General features: G+C 42.6%; 1 protein-coding gene across 6 annotated transcripts in view; it reads left to right on the top strand.

Annotated features, from left to right (window-relative positions):
• The window catches only part of COBLL1 (cordon-bleu WH2 repeat protein like 1), an 83,167-nt gene that overhangs the window by 46,546 nt on the left and 21,983 nt on the right, over positions 1-14,638 (top strand). For all 6 annotated transcript variants that reach the window (XM_081005764.1, XM_081005765.1, XM_081005766.1 and 3 more), the window contains exons 2-4: positions 8,592-8,777; positions 12,467-12,668; positions 13,363-13,591. In XM_081005764.1, coding sequence (XP_080861890.1) covers positions 8,592-8,777; positions 12,467-12,668; positions 13,363-13,591 — 617 coding nt within the window. The remainder of the gene's footprint in view (positions 1-8,591; positions 8,778-12,466; positions 12,669-13,362; positions 13,592-14,638) is intronic.

Genomic DNA, 14,638 nt, shown 5'->3' with positions numbered 1-14,638 from the left:
TGATATCCCGCCTTTCACTCCCTTTAAGGAGTCTCAAAGCGGCTAACATTCTCCTTTCCCTTCCTCCCCCACAACAAACACTCTGTGAGGTGAGTGGGGCTGAGAGACTTCAAGGAAGTGTGACTGGCCCAAGGTCACCCAGCAGCTGCATGTGGAGGAGCGGAGACGCGAACCCGGTTCCCCAGATTAGGAGACTACCGCTCTTAACCACTACACCACACTGGCTCTCATGCAGTTTTGAAGAAGAGGAGCTTGAATACCTGAAAAAGGCATCCCATTTGAAGTTCATACAGGACAGGGGGACACTGTTCTCAAAAAAAAAAAAAAAAGGACAATCACGTTTTTCTAAGGATGGCTGGCAACCCTACATGGATAGCACCTCTTTCTTCACCTGCTACCCGGTATATTTGCTACCCTCCTGTATGTCTCTGTGCCTTATCCTTTTAATTTCCAAGGGAGTAGAAACACACTGCCCGATCAGAATACAATCAGAATAAAGTTTTACCCCCCACATAGGCATGCAAAGGGTTCTCTTCTGGTTCATTTAATGGTTGGTCAGATTTTGTGGCACATACAGTGGTACCTCGGGTTACATACGCTTCAGGTTAGACTCCGCTAACCCAGAAATATTACCTCAGGTTAAGAACTTTGCTTCAGGATGAGAACAGAAATCGTGCAGCGGCGGCACAGTGGCAGCGGGAGGTCCCATTAGCTAAAGTGGTGCTTCAGGTTAAGAACAGTTTCAGGTTAAGAACGGACCTCCGGAATGAATTAAGTTCTTAACCCGAGGTACCACTGTAGTTTGTAAAATGGACCCCACCCCCATGTGACTTGAGTTAGAAATGGATGTTAGCAGCTGTACCATCATTCTATTTGGTACAAATTGAGTGGTCGGTTGCTTGCTTTCTAAAATAGATTGAAATCTTTGATAAAGTTACTCCGTTTAGACATGTGCAAAATCAACTATTTCCTGCAGCAGTGCTTAGTGAGATAGTGTCTTTTAAAGCAATGTTATCTGAAGGTATCTGCAAAATGGTTTTGTATTCGGAAGTTTGGGTTTAAATGAATGACAGGGGATACCGTGCCATAGATTATGATGCCCATAGCTAGACTTATCAGCATTGGGGAGGAAGTGGTAGTTCTACTTGCCTTCAGAAGTTTAAGATATACAGCGGAAGCCTTTTCTATTGGTACCCTAGCAGCTGTTGGTTTGGTGTCTGACTACTTGGGGAAGGAACTTCTTTCTCGTGGTACTAGACTGTAGAATACTCTCTTTAGGAAATTTCATTTTCATTTTAATATTTCATTGTCAGGCAAGAACCTTTTAAACAAATTCCAGACATTTTAATCTGACCTGGGCTTTTAAATATATATTTGTCCTGCTGTTGTGCTGCTCCTCTAAACTGTGTAATTTTAATATTCTCATTTTCATTGTATTTTACATTGTACTGGGAATTTATTGAAGTGTAGGATGTAAATCCTTGAAATAAAATGTATGCACTAAAAATTTCAGGCTGTGGTAGAAGTCTTGGGCACAATCTAGTAAAAGTTGAGTACCTTGGATTACTATTGATTTTAACAGGAAAAACCCACACATGTGCGAAAATAAATGGGGTTTAAAAGTGCTTAACGTTTCCTGAATCTATGCCCCTGGCATTGCAGGTTATATAAATAATTTATCATCTCCCCACCTCCCCAGAATATGTTCCTTTTGTCTCTTTAAGGCCACAGCACAGCTTACATCTACTGCAAGCTTCTGTGCAAGCTCAGAACTACTGTGCACCACACATTAAATTTCAGTAGAACACTGCTGGTGTATTTCAAGGGATATTGCTAAATAAACTGGGTATCAAATCTTTAAACGCCAGCAAATATAAACATTGCTGGTTTTCTTCTCCCGAACCCTCCTGCAGCTGAAACTGTGCGTGCATGCCAATTGTCTTCGTTTATAAACTTTTGTAAGGCAAGTTTCCTGCATTCTCTGCTAAGTGCTGTCTCACTCAGTGTAAGTAAAATATTGCAGATGACAGGCAGGTGACTTGTTCTTCTCACACTGGTGCTGGTGCCACTCACTTCCTGTTTGCCTTGTCGGGGTGTTTCCTGAAGCAGCCAGCATGTCTGTCACGCAGGAAGCAGAAAAGCTAAAATAGCACAGACATTCCCAAATGTATCGCTACCTGGATGCGTTGCTTGTGAGGGTGTACATTGGTCTGTCTCTGATCCCCCCTCCCTTGTGTCTTCAGCCTTACACCTCAGCTGATTTCCTAATCTTTCCAGCTTATTCAGCTGACTGCAAAGGGGCCAGGCAGTCGTTTAAATTGCAAAGCTTCCCATATTGCTGGCATGCGATTCCCTTCAAACGACACTCATTATTTTTCACTATTATCCCGTAATATTAATAAAACAGAAATTTATGCATGGAACCATGACTTTTTTATTGTTGCCATGTTTATTTCTGCTTTATCTTGAAAGTGCAAGAAAGAGAAGCTTGTAATTCTGAACTCCTGTTTACACCAAATAAATCCGCCTGTACTTATTTATCTGGATAATGCCGCTGATTCAACAAAGCAAGATCTAACAAACGGATTTAAAAGATTAAAAGTATTTTGTATAGAAAAGAAATTCCTACTGCCTGTTAGCTTGTTTCTTTTCCTTTCCTTGCTTTTCTGGTGGCAGTCTAATTTCGTTCCTTGTTTTCCTTAGTGAAAGGTACATTTAGGGTCAAACTAGAACTGATGCCAGTAGATATAATTTTGAATGCTATGATTGGGACCCCCATTCTCATAGCTATATAACACCCCTGGCAACTGCTGGGCTGTGGTGTCAGTCCAGATTGGGACTGCCACAGGCAGGATTTATTTAACCCAGTGTTTTCTTAGTTCTCTCCTGGGATTGACTGCAGCTTTTTTTCTTTGCTGGGCTACACGTGGGGCTTGCAAGAAAATGTTGCAGCACGTAAATGCTCCTGTTCTGAGTTCCTGCCTGCCTGCCTGCCTGCCTGCCAGCTAGCTAGCTATGACCTTTCTGAGGCTATTCCATTCCATCCATGGATGCTTTAGTTGAGATTCCTGCATTGCAGGGAGTTGGGCTAGATGACCCTCAAGGTCCCTTCCAGCTCAACAATTAGCTATAGTGATTCTATTATTCCTTCCTTCTAAGTCTGCTGGATCCCCATTGGGTTATCTTTCAGGGGTCCTGCCCGTTAAGCCCCCACCTGGGTAAAGTTTTTCTATTTCTGCAAATGCTTTGGTTCCAAGAAACCTGCTGATAACCTCCCTCTTGTGCGTGGATGTTGCTGTTTTAGCTGTGTAATGATAGCTAGTTGGAGAACGCATTTGCTGTTAGTATGTATGTTGATTGATCTGCAGTCATGCAACACTGCAGAAGTTCAAGTGTGTTTTAAAAACTGCAGGAGCCTTTTAATTAAATGGCCGAGATGCTAACAGTCGGAGCCTCACTGTTAGTGGCTCACTTCAGCTATGGAATCGGGCAACAAAGGCTTACACAGTGGATTTTTTTTTTCCAAGTTATTGCAGGGTCTGACACACTTTCCTTAGGGGCCATAACGACCCTGGCTGAAAGCATGAATATCTGTGACAGATTTGGCTTTAACCTGCTGCTCAAAGTATGCTTTTTTGGCCTTTTGAAGTAAGAAAATGTCATTTGGACTTGGAGCCAGCTGAAAAGCGTTTCTGTTTCCAGGACTGCTGCTGTCCAAAGGTCATATTATCAGATCTACGGAGGGGTCAGTGCCAATTGCTTAGAAAGAAGCAGAGAGCAACTGGCAGAGCTGGCTTCTGGTTTCAGTGTGGTACAAAAAAGGGTTTTCCAGCATTCTGTTAAATTATCAGCTTAATTATCGTGCTTTACGGGGCCAATCACTCTTCCCTTCAAATGTATAAAAGCTATTTAAGGGAAATACGTGATGCATAGCTGCATAGGAAACTCCTTAATACAGAGTTAGACCAGTGGTACATCTATCTCTCTGTTATCTGCACTGATTTGCAGGGGCTCCCCAGTGTTTCAGACGAGGAATCTTTTACAGACCTTCCTGGAGAGTACAGGGGTTCCTTCAGGATTAGAGGAAAATGTTTTCTTTGGCTGGAAGTAAAAAATTAAAAAAGGGCACACACTACCCCATAATCAATGGAACTTGTTAGTCATTTACAAGAGAGGAATAACACGGTCCTTTACTGTGATTTACTTTATTGCTTACTCATAATACTAGAACCTGGAGCAATCCAATGAAGCTGAACATTGGAAGATTTGGGACGGAAAAAACGAAGTACTTCTTTACACAATGCATGGTTGAACTATGAAATGTGCTTCCGATACGAAAGATTCAAATTTCATAGAAAGTGATATGTGTGTGTGTTTGCGCATGCACACCTGTTTTTAAAATTTATTTTAGAAATCCTTAAGTATTCAGTTTAGGTTTTATTTTATCACATGGAATAGGTCAGAATTGGCAGAAAGCAAGCAGGGGGGAAGGAAATTGCAGAGTTTGTATGTCGGTAATCAATAAGGGCAGGAGATTGCTTTCCTGTCCCAAGACCACATTTGTTGTGCAGCATTTGCCAGATCCTGCCCACACAGAAAATCATTGGGTGATCAGAAACACTGTATCAGAGAGGGGAGGTCAGTGCTTGGCTGAACGTGAGAGGAGGGGGAGAAACAGTAGAGGTGGGAAATTGCTGACTTACCAGTTCCTTCATCCAGTGTGTTGTGGCTTTACCCCAATCCACCCTTTCTACAAGGTTGGGGAAAGTTGCAACTTCCTTTTAAGGCAAAAAAACCCCCCATACTCTTCTTTTAAAGCAAAGGTCTAATCTCAGGGATTAGAACTCCCCCAATCCTTCCTAAATTCTCCGTTCATACATACATACATACATACACACACATATAAGTCTATAGTTCTCCTGTTTACTTTGTTTACATTGAAGTTCTAAAGTGAGAAATTCCCATGAGGCACTCCAGGCTGTGGTTGTGCATCTTTAATATTGTGCATTATTATTTTTTTAGCTTTATGCCCTTCTCTGTCCTCAAGGCTCTGGGAACTTTACATAAATATTTACAATTTTTGCCTTTCTAAAAATAGTGTCTGGAGAAAAAAAAAAGAAATGGCATCCCTCCTTCCAAATATTCAGTAAATGCTTTCAAAATAGCCAATGACTAACCATTGTGAGAAAGAAGATAATGAACTAGATGATCTAAAATAAAGATACAAAAAAAATCAATATCAAAAACAGGAACAACCACGCTCCCAACCAAAACCCCTAGCAATACCCTAACCCAAGAGTCTATTCAGCAGCCTCAGCTTTTGTAGCTGGAGTCAGTCAGGGCCTGCCCTCCCAGGCCAGGTGGGAAAAGACCTGTAAGACACGGAGCAAGTCTTCCAGGACTCAGAGCCAAGATGTAGGTGGATGATGATCAGAGCACATACCATGTTGACAGTTGTGTGATAATGATTCATTATTTTCATAAATTGGCATTTTTTAAATTTAAGAAATAAATTAAGGACTGAATTTGGAAAAACCGTCTTCAAAATGCTATGAATTGCCCAGTTGTTTGGTTTTTTTCTTCTTCTCCCATGCACCATTCATTTGTTTTCCCACACTCCTTTTAGAATTACGTTTCTAAATATAAACACTGAAGTTTCACATAACTCAGTACTGTATTCTGTTTGTGGTTTGAAAGTTTTCTTTTCAGAGCTTTCTGAATCAAGATGAGCTTTGTGTTGCACGTCAATTATGCAGCCTGTGCGAGGCACAACTCTTGACTGTCAGATTAGCCTCTAGGTTGGCAGTGGACAACACAGACTGAAGAAACACCACACATCCATGCAGTCTTGTTCTCACTTGTTTCCTTTCAGTTGTCTACTCACACTCTTTCTCGCACCCAGTTCCAGAAGGAAGATAAATATTATTGACATCTTCATTCTGTAAAGCAGAGTAGGCTAACCCGGGGCTCTATGGATTGCTGCTAGATTCTGTAGGTCATCCTTGACCATTGGCCATGCTGGCTGGGACTGAAGGTACTTGGGATTGTATCTGAAGTAGCTTGGAGTAACTTGTTTCATTTGTGCAGTGGAACTTCTCCCCCTGCACTCCCTCCCATGTGCCCCCTAAATCTGTTCTAGGGGTTCCACCAAATTTCGGGAGCAGATTTGAGGTGATGGGGGCAAAGAGGGAGGGACATTCTGTTGCTCAATTAGAAATCCTTGCATTAAGATGTGCCAGTTGGATACTGTCCTTGAAATCCCATCAACATCTGGGGGGTCCACTGGATCCCCACCTCTGTTATAAAATATGTGCAGCACAGCAGCGTACTTGTTTTCCTGCTGGTTCCGTCACCTTTTTTCTATGAATTTGAAAATTCTAGTAGTCGGTTTGAGGGAGGGAGGAGAGAGAGTGGAAGCCTGGGCTTTATATATGGAAATCACCTTAATCTCTTCTGGAACCCAGTTTAGTTCTTTGCTATGCCACGTTACTGGAAGTACTTACTGATGGGGACGACGTCCAGTAGGACATCCTTTCACTCCAATTTTGGTGAATCTGTCACTACGGGGCCAGTGCATCAAGTAGTAAGGCTGCCATAAGGGTACTGGAATGCTCTGTGCACACAGGGGTCCATACTAAGCGGGTGGTGCTGTGGTCTAACCACCGAGCCTCTCAGGCTTGCTGATCGGAAGGTCAGCAATTCGGGTCTGCATGTTGGGGTAAGCTCCCGTTGTTCTGTCCCAGCTTCTGCCAACCTAGCAGTTCAAAAGAACACCAGTGCAAGTAGACAAATAGGTATTGCTGCAGCAGGAAGGTAAATGGCATTTCTGTGTGCTGTGGAACTTGTCACGGTTCTCCATGCGCCAATAGCGGTTTAGCCATGCTGGGCACATGACCCAGAAAGATGTATGTGGACAAACGTCGGCTCCCTCGTCCTAAAAAGCAAGATAAGCGCCGCAAACCCATAGTCCCTTTTGACTGGACTTAACCGTCTAGGGGTCCTTTACCTTTACCTTTTACATACTATGCAGATATGGGCTGGGACAATCATCATTTTCTCCCATTGAGTTATTTGGGGTTACAATATGGAGTTGGGAATAATGAGAGGGGAAGAGTAATTTTTTTTAAAAAAAGGGATAAATGAACGCAAGAGTGCTCTCTACCCTCAACGTGAGTCTGGAGGGTCACTGGATGAGATAGTTTAATTATCTTCTGAACCCCCCCCCCCACTCCAAGCTGCCTCAGAATTGCAGCCTTAACCCAGTCTTGCTTTTCAAAACAGATGACACATGATTTCCTGCTGTATTCATATATTTACCTGGTCACTCCTGCTACGTGCATCATGCTGTTCAATTTCAAGGCTAAATTGCTTAATAGTTGTGTTTTCTGAGAACAATTTCCCCTCCCTCCCCCACAGGTGTTTACTTAACTTTTGTTTGCTCTAACATTCTGCTAAGTGAAGTTGCATGAAAATGAAGCAGACTTCACAGATCAGACACAAATATAATCTTGCATTGCCTCAGATCCAGTGTTTAATACTATGTGTATGTGTGTTTTGGGGGCTGTTAATACACATGTTCAGCCGAAAGTTATCAAATTACTGTATACTGAATGGAGCACGTATATGTGTTAACTCTCCCTAAGTTGTGTCTTACCACCATCATGTCCCTCCCCCCGCCCCTGCCCCCAAAATCATTGCCGTTGCAGAGCTCTTCCCATCCGCATGGCTTAGTGCAAGATGGAAGGGTTTTAGCCTGAGCAAAACTAAGTTGTGTATTGCCCATGTTCCTTTACCAGATTTTATAGTGCAACATACTTTAAAGATACTTGGCAGTGTGTTTAAGTAAATGTTATAATGTCTATGTCCAATGCCCTACATTTTAAAATATGTGATGCAGAGCTGATTTTAATATGATTGTAGTATATTTCTGTAACATTCAGCTTACCATCTTCATGTAACATGTTGTGAAAAGCAAATATTAAAGGGGTAGAGAGAAATTTAAAAACACTGCATTGTTTGATTATGCACTTTGGAGAAGGTTAAATATATCTGTCTCATATATATCTCAACCATCACAATCACAGTTGTCCTTGCTTCAAAAAAGTGGGAAGTTTGCAAAGGGATGTCCAAAATCAGACTGGCAAAACCCTGAAGAACCAATATCTGTTCCATCTTATCACAGTCCTGTGCATTCAAATGAGAATTCCCAAATACAATAAGTCAGGATCTGGACTCTTAGATAAACTTGACTTCTCAAAGTGCAGCTTTGCAAAGAAAAGGCAATTGTGTGAACCAGGAGGGGGAAAGAGCTTAATGGCCGGGGGGGGGGGGGGGAGAGACAATTCCAGTATAGTTGTTCAGGAAACCTTGGGGTACTTTGCAAAACAATCCTTGAATTGCTTGATCACTGTACTGGTAATTCAGTTTGGTCAGGGAGTTTCCCTCGGATTTAGCAGACAACTCAGGAACTGCACAGCTCACTTGCATCCAGGACTCCAGCACTGAAGCCTTTAACCACTTCCTTGTAGTGTTCAGTACTGTTCTGCTGATACGCTTTTTCCTAATTGCGTTAAATTTATGTTCTATTTCAGACGGAAAGCCAAGCCAAAAGCTCCTCGTCCTCCATCTGAGACAAGGATCACTGACTGTTCTTCTTTTGATGATTCAGAACTAACTAATTTCACCATGGAGCAAAAAGAAAACATAATCGACAGAGACATTGAGCTGTCTGTGGTTCTCCCAGGTGATGTGATCAAGTCTACTACTGTTAATGGCAGGTACGTTTAAGAAAGAATTCATGCTGTTTTGCAGCAGAAGTGCTTTAGCACGTACTAATTTCAAGCTGGATGTTGAACCTGGAAATCTAATAATGTCTATGTTGTGATCCAAAAACCCAACAAGCTGTTTGTGCCCACATGATTTTGTTATCTTGCGCCGATGTACATTTGTTTTGTTTTTTAGTTTAAATGAGCCTTGTTCCTTTCATTTTTTTGTCCTAGATAACTTAATTGCAGTTCAACCAGAGGTCCCCAAAGACAGATTTTAAAGACTTCGGGGAATAGTGAAGCCCTTCAGCTATCCAGTGGGGCACAGCTCAGGGAAATGCCAAGGCAAAGGGAAGCTAAGCTTGTCTGGCAAAACTCTAGGAAACACTCTCTGGCTGGATTGAGTGAAAATGTAATACCTTCCTTCCACGTGACTAGGAAAGACTGAGAGTGGGGTTGAGGCACAGTCACATGGCCCAAAGAGAAGGCTTACAGAGAGTAAGGCAACTTTGCCCTAAGCTTTAGCTCAGGTTGATACACAGCTCTGTTGCTCCCAAGTCTTGGTCAAGAGCTTCCTTGAGCTGTGTGTTCCTGTGAGCTAGGGCAAAGTTTGCACAGGTCCCTGGAGCCTTTAAAAAACAGCATTTGGGGGCTTATGCACTCTTCTTTCTAGTTTGTGGAAATTGGCCAAAATGATAAAATTGAAAGAACGGGGGGGAAAGTGGAGGCAGTTCTCAGTAATAATTAACGATGAGCAACAAAAGTGAAAGAAACATTTTCTTGCCTATAAATCTGCCCAGATTATTTCCTTTTTAGAGTGTGGCCCTTCAAGGACCTCTAAATTACTCTTTAGATGCTAAAATCTGCAGCAAAACCTGTGAAGATTGGTGTAAAACATGATGGCTGTTTAAGCCATCTGCTACGTAAGAAAAGCATCTTGAATAAAGTTCTGGGAAGGTGGGCTGGGTATTCTTTCATTTGTGTAGTGTGTGGAGAAAGGAAGGCATCGTGCGAGTCATCCTTGCTGTTTCTTACCTGCTCCAAAACTTTAGTGGAAATTAGATCTTTCAGTAATGATCTGTGTGGTGCCAGGTATTCTATTTATCACATATCCCTGGCCAGTGGATTTGCAGATGTCGCTGCTGTAGTTAGGTTTGGCTGTCTGTGTTTCTTCCTCAGAATTTTACTTAGGAATAGGACCCAGTAAGTAATTTTCCAAAATGTGGCCTAATTTGAAATACTGGAACCCCCTTGAAAATATGTGCAAACATGATTGGCAGGCTGCTACAATTCTGGTGGAACATTGCTTTCAGTTAATAGTTTAAAATTTGTATTTAATGCAGAATAGATGCTGAAATAGAAAAAAAGGTTTGGTGCAAAATACAGGATTTGGTGACTGATGTTTTCACGCTTGAATTTTAGACCGATGAAACAATTACTTAATTGAATTGAATGTTTACTTGCAATGAAATTCCGCTCAGGCAGTTGAAATAAAAATATAATCTGAATCATAGCTTTTTGGGTGGAAAAAAAAATATTTTGTTTGGGTATTTTGGCAAATTTAGCTTTTTAAAAGAATTGTGATTTGGGAGCCCTTCTAAGTGGAGCCTTTGTACAGGTCATTTAAGTTCAGCATGGTAAGACTTACAAGAATTGATACAGGGTTTGCGGTAGTAAAAGTACTAGTTTGTTTTCACTAGACTGTAAAACAGCAAAGAAAAGCTGCATGTGTATTTACTAGTCTTTAGTTATATCTGGGTGGTCCTTGTTCATGAGCCAGCAGGAATTAGGTATGTGTCCTAGCATTTTAAATAAGTAACCACCAGTCAGTGCTTAACTATTTAATGGGCTGTGTCTCTGCATCCCCTGCCCTTCCTGAAGCTGTTTTAGGAGGGAATTGTTTCATTTTATAATATGATTTGCTCTTTTGTATACTTGCGTACAAAAATAAGGTTTACGGTAAGTGATTGGGTAAAATATTTCAGGAAGACCGGTTCTGTTTATTGCAATTGGCTAGTGTGGAACTGTCTTGCTGTGCAAGGCCAAATGCGCCACAAACTCCATAAACCTTCAGAAATGTAGTCAAGAGACCTGCTATTCCCACTACAGCAACCAGTCACAGGGGAGGAAGCAGTGTGGAAGGCATATTTTTTCTTCTTTTTTAAAGTTACTCTTGGCTCTTAGGCTGTTTGGTAGTCTTTTGGTAAAATGTTTTGTTGAGCCTTGCGTTCAACAAGGCCCTTTTTTATAATTCAGGGAGGCGTTGTGTAAGCTGTTCCAATTAGGAGGTGGAAAAATTATTTCATCATAATCTCTGTTATTCATTATCAGGGTTGACCCAAGAGCAACTTTAAAGCTTCTATGCTGAATGTTACTGTGCGGTAGATTAAACTTGAGTAGGAATGTTGCTTGTTTTTTTTACAGTCACTGAGACATTCTGCAGGGCTTTAATCTTACGAAAGTGTTCGATATCTCTGTGCCGCACTATTTCTTGACAGTGTTGAAAGTGGCTTTTGCCTTACAGACGCTGCTGAATCCCAATGAAATAAATTACTGTATTTTTCGCTCCATAAGACACACTTTTTTCCTCCTAAAAGGTAAGGGGAAATGGAGTGAATGCACTGGGTGGCAGAGGGATCCCTCAGCTACCACTGCAGTCGCGAGCTGAGAGATGCCTCTGCAGCCAGAGCCATGGCTCCCGTCCGCTGCTCGCTGTGAAGCCAGCAGAGCAAGAGCCACTGCGCAGCTATCACTCTTGCTCTGCTGGCTTCAGCGAGAGCTGCGCAGCACCTCTGGCTCTGCTGCCTTCACAGGAAAGCGGGATGAGGTACGGAAGGGGCTCCATGTAAGGGCTCCCTTCTGTCCCTCCTCCCGCTTCGCTGTGAAGCCAGAAGAGCCAGAGTCGCTGCACAGCTATCGCTCTTGCTCTGCTGGCTTCAGCGAGAGCTGCGCAGCGCCTCTGACTCTGCTGGCTTCACAGTGAATTGGGAGGAGGGACTGATGGAAGCAAGCAAAGCGAGAGCTGCTTACATGGCTTCTGTCCCCCTTTGCACAGCTCTCTCTTTGCTTGCCCATCCCTCCTCCTGCCTCGCTGTAAAGCAAGCAAAGCACCTATCCCGGTGTCTCCTCCTCCTCTTCTTGCTCTGGAGTCGCCGCGCTTTACAGCGAGGCAGGAGGAGGGATGGGCAAGCAAAGTGAGAGCTGCGCAAAGCGGGAGAGAAGCCATGTAAGCGGCTCTCGCTTTGCTTGCTTTAAAGCAAGAAAAGCGAGAGTCGCTTACATGCTCTGTGCAGAATATTTTTTTTCTTGCTTTCCCCCTCTAAAAACTAGGTGCATCTCATGGATAGGTGCGTCTTATGGAGCAAAAAATATGGTAGTCTTGAGAGTGCCTACATCTTCTGAAATGTACTGTACAGGGAATGATAATTTTGCACACAACGAAGGCATGTGCAACCACTGACGCGTGCACTGCTTTTGGCCTGCAAGGGGGCAGAGTGGGGGTGGGGCGGGCTGACACCTGCAATGACCTGGATCGCATCCCCCATGCAAATGGGGAGCTGCCTGTACATAATTGTCTTCTGGTTCAAGCAAGGCAAGAGCGTCTTCAAGAGCTAGACCTCCACCACAACCAAGTCTTTCTTAATGACCTTTGGGGAAATTATATAATAACCATTTATAGTCATATTAACATTTTATTCCAGCAAACCAATGATGGACTTACTGGTATACCTTTGTGCACAATACCGTTTGAATCCTGCCAGCCATACCATAGACCTGATGACAGTCGAGAAAAAGCAGATCAAATTCAAACCAAATACACCCATTGGGATGCTTGAAGTCGACAAAGTGATTTTAAAGCCAAAACAGATGGATAAAAAGAAGCCTACTCCTGTCATCCCAGAGGTGAGATACTTTACAGAAACTTTTTCTACCTCCTAAATACTTTTCATTTAAATTCTAAAGCTTTTGGAGGCAGTAGCATCATTCAGAATTTGTTCATAAAATTGCATATGAAAGTCACTGGAAATTAACCTATATTTGTCTTTGGTAGTGCATGCCTTGTGACTGCTCTGGGTTCAGAGATGAATTGCTGAGTGGTTGCCTAGGGAGGGAGATAGGTTTTCATTCCATGGGTTCCTACCTGCTGTGATCTGCTTTAAGGAGGGGTGTGCATGGGTTTTGCCTTAAGCAAGTGCAAAAAGTCCTTTTGCTTATTCTCAGTTCTCTGTCTCTCATTCCCTGTGAGTTCTATGAAGAGCAGAGAAAGTGTTGACAACCAGGGGCAAGACATCACTACCACATGAGCCATATTCAGTTCATGAGTTCAAATCCTTGGGATATTTGAATTTGGGGAGGCCTTGTTCATATCCTCTTCCAAGTCTTGAATCTTAATAGGGGTGGCCTAAGCCAAATCTTCATTTCACACTGAGAAGAGCTGGAAGAATATGGGGTATAAATTAGAATTCTATTACATCCCCGCCCCATGAAATGTTTTGCGAAAGTTATTAGTAGCAATGAACTCAATGCACTTGATGGATTGAGTGTCTTTCAGAAAGCAAAAGGCTATAATTGGTTTTAAAAATTCCCCTTGTTTCAGCAAACCGTGAGAGTTGTTGTAAACTACAAGAAGACACAGAAGACTATTGTCAGAGTTAATCCTCATGCACCACTGCAAGATATCATGCAAATCATCTGCAGCAAATGTGACTTCGACCGTTTACACACTCTGTTACTGAAGACTTACCAATCTCAGGAAACTCTTGACTTGACGAAATCCCTAAATGAGCTTGGGCTCAGAGAATTATATGCTATGGATGTCAGCAGAGGTAAGATTTATAAACTGGTCTCTTACCAAAACTATTCCTGAAAGTTAATGCTGCAAATATCTTCAGAAGCAGTACAACCTACATGCACTCACTAACTTGTTCTGCATTCATTCAGTCTGCATCGATGTGAGAAACCGATGACTTGGTATCTTGTTTTATTCATTTAAAAATATTTTAGCCACAGGGATGAATTGGCTCAGTCGGAGCAACCTGGCCGAGGAAGAGATTGTCAACTCTCTTTTTTCTCCTTGCACTGTTTTCTCAATCAGAATTGCCCACCCAAAGTTGCTACTGCTGCTCATAGTGTGAAGGCCGGGGAGACAGTAAGCAGAACCGGAGCCAGCGACAGGCAGAGGCAACTAATTCTACTTTTGTCCCCAGACTCACTGACTTCTACAGGGGCTGTGCTGAAAATGAGGAGGAGGAAACTGACAGCCAATGTTACATCCTAAATTGGTTGTAAAAAGGCAGGGAGGTCGTGGCTGGCTATGGGTGGGTTGAAGTAGTTGGGACAATGCCCCATTCATCCCAATGGACAAGCCTCCACTGCTACTTGTCCTACAGTGGGGAGCAGAGTGCACCAATATTGTGCCTGCCTCCCCATACCTCATCAAGACCAGTAGCAAATTTTCTGTTCTCTCTCCAACAGTTTCAGCACTTAGAGAGTCTTGATGACAACCAATGATATAATACTTTGGGGTGTGCAAATTATCTTACATGAATTCCTTCTGTAACCATTACAAAGACCTTGTAATGTGATCCAGTATTATTATTTCTGAATTGCTGATGTAAGTCTGAGGCACAGAAAAAGTGGCCACGAACCCCTTTCAGTTCAGAGCTGCCATAGTATTCGCACTGGCGAATTCCCAGTTCGATGCTTCTTAGCCACTGCACCAGGTTCTTCTTTCCATTCCCTCTCAGCATCATCTGTCTTTGTGCAGGGAAAAAAATGGCACAAAGGTTGACCTACTAAATCCTACATTTGTATTTCCTACCCTCTCTAGGGGTTCCTGAACTTGCATGCATAAAACTGATTTTTCAGGATAG

The sequence above is a fragment of the Podarcis pityusensis genome (assembly GCF_964106645.2).
Source record: "Podarcis pityusensis genome assembly, chromosome: 1".
In the NCBI taxonomy this organism is placed as follows: Eukaryota; Metazoa; Chordata; class Lepidosauria; order Squamata; family Lacertidae; genus Podarcis; species Podarcis pityusensis.
The sequence above is the reverse complement of the archived record's forward strand: the minus strand, read 5'-3'. Positions and strand labels throughout refer to the sequence as shown.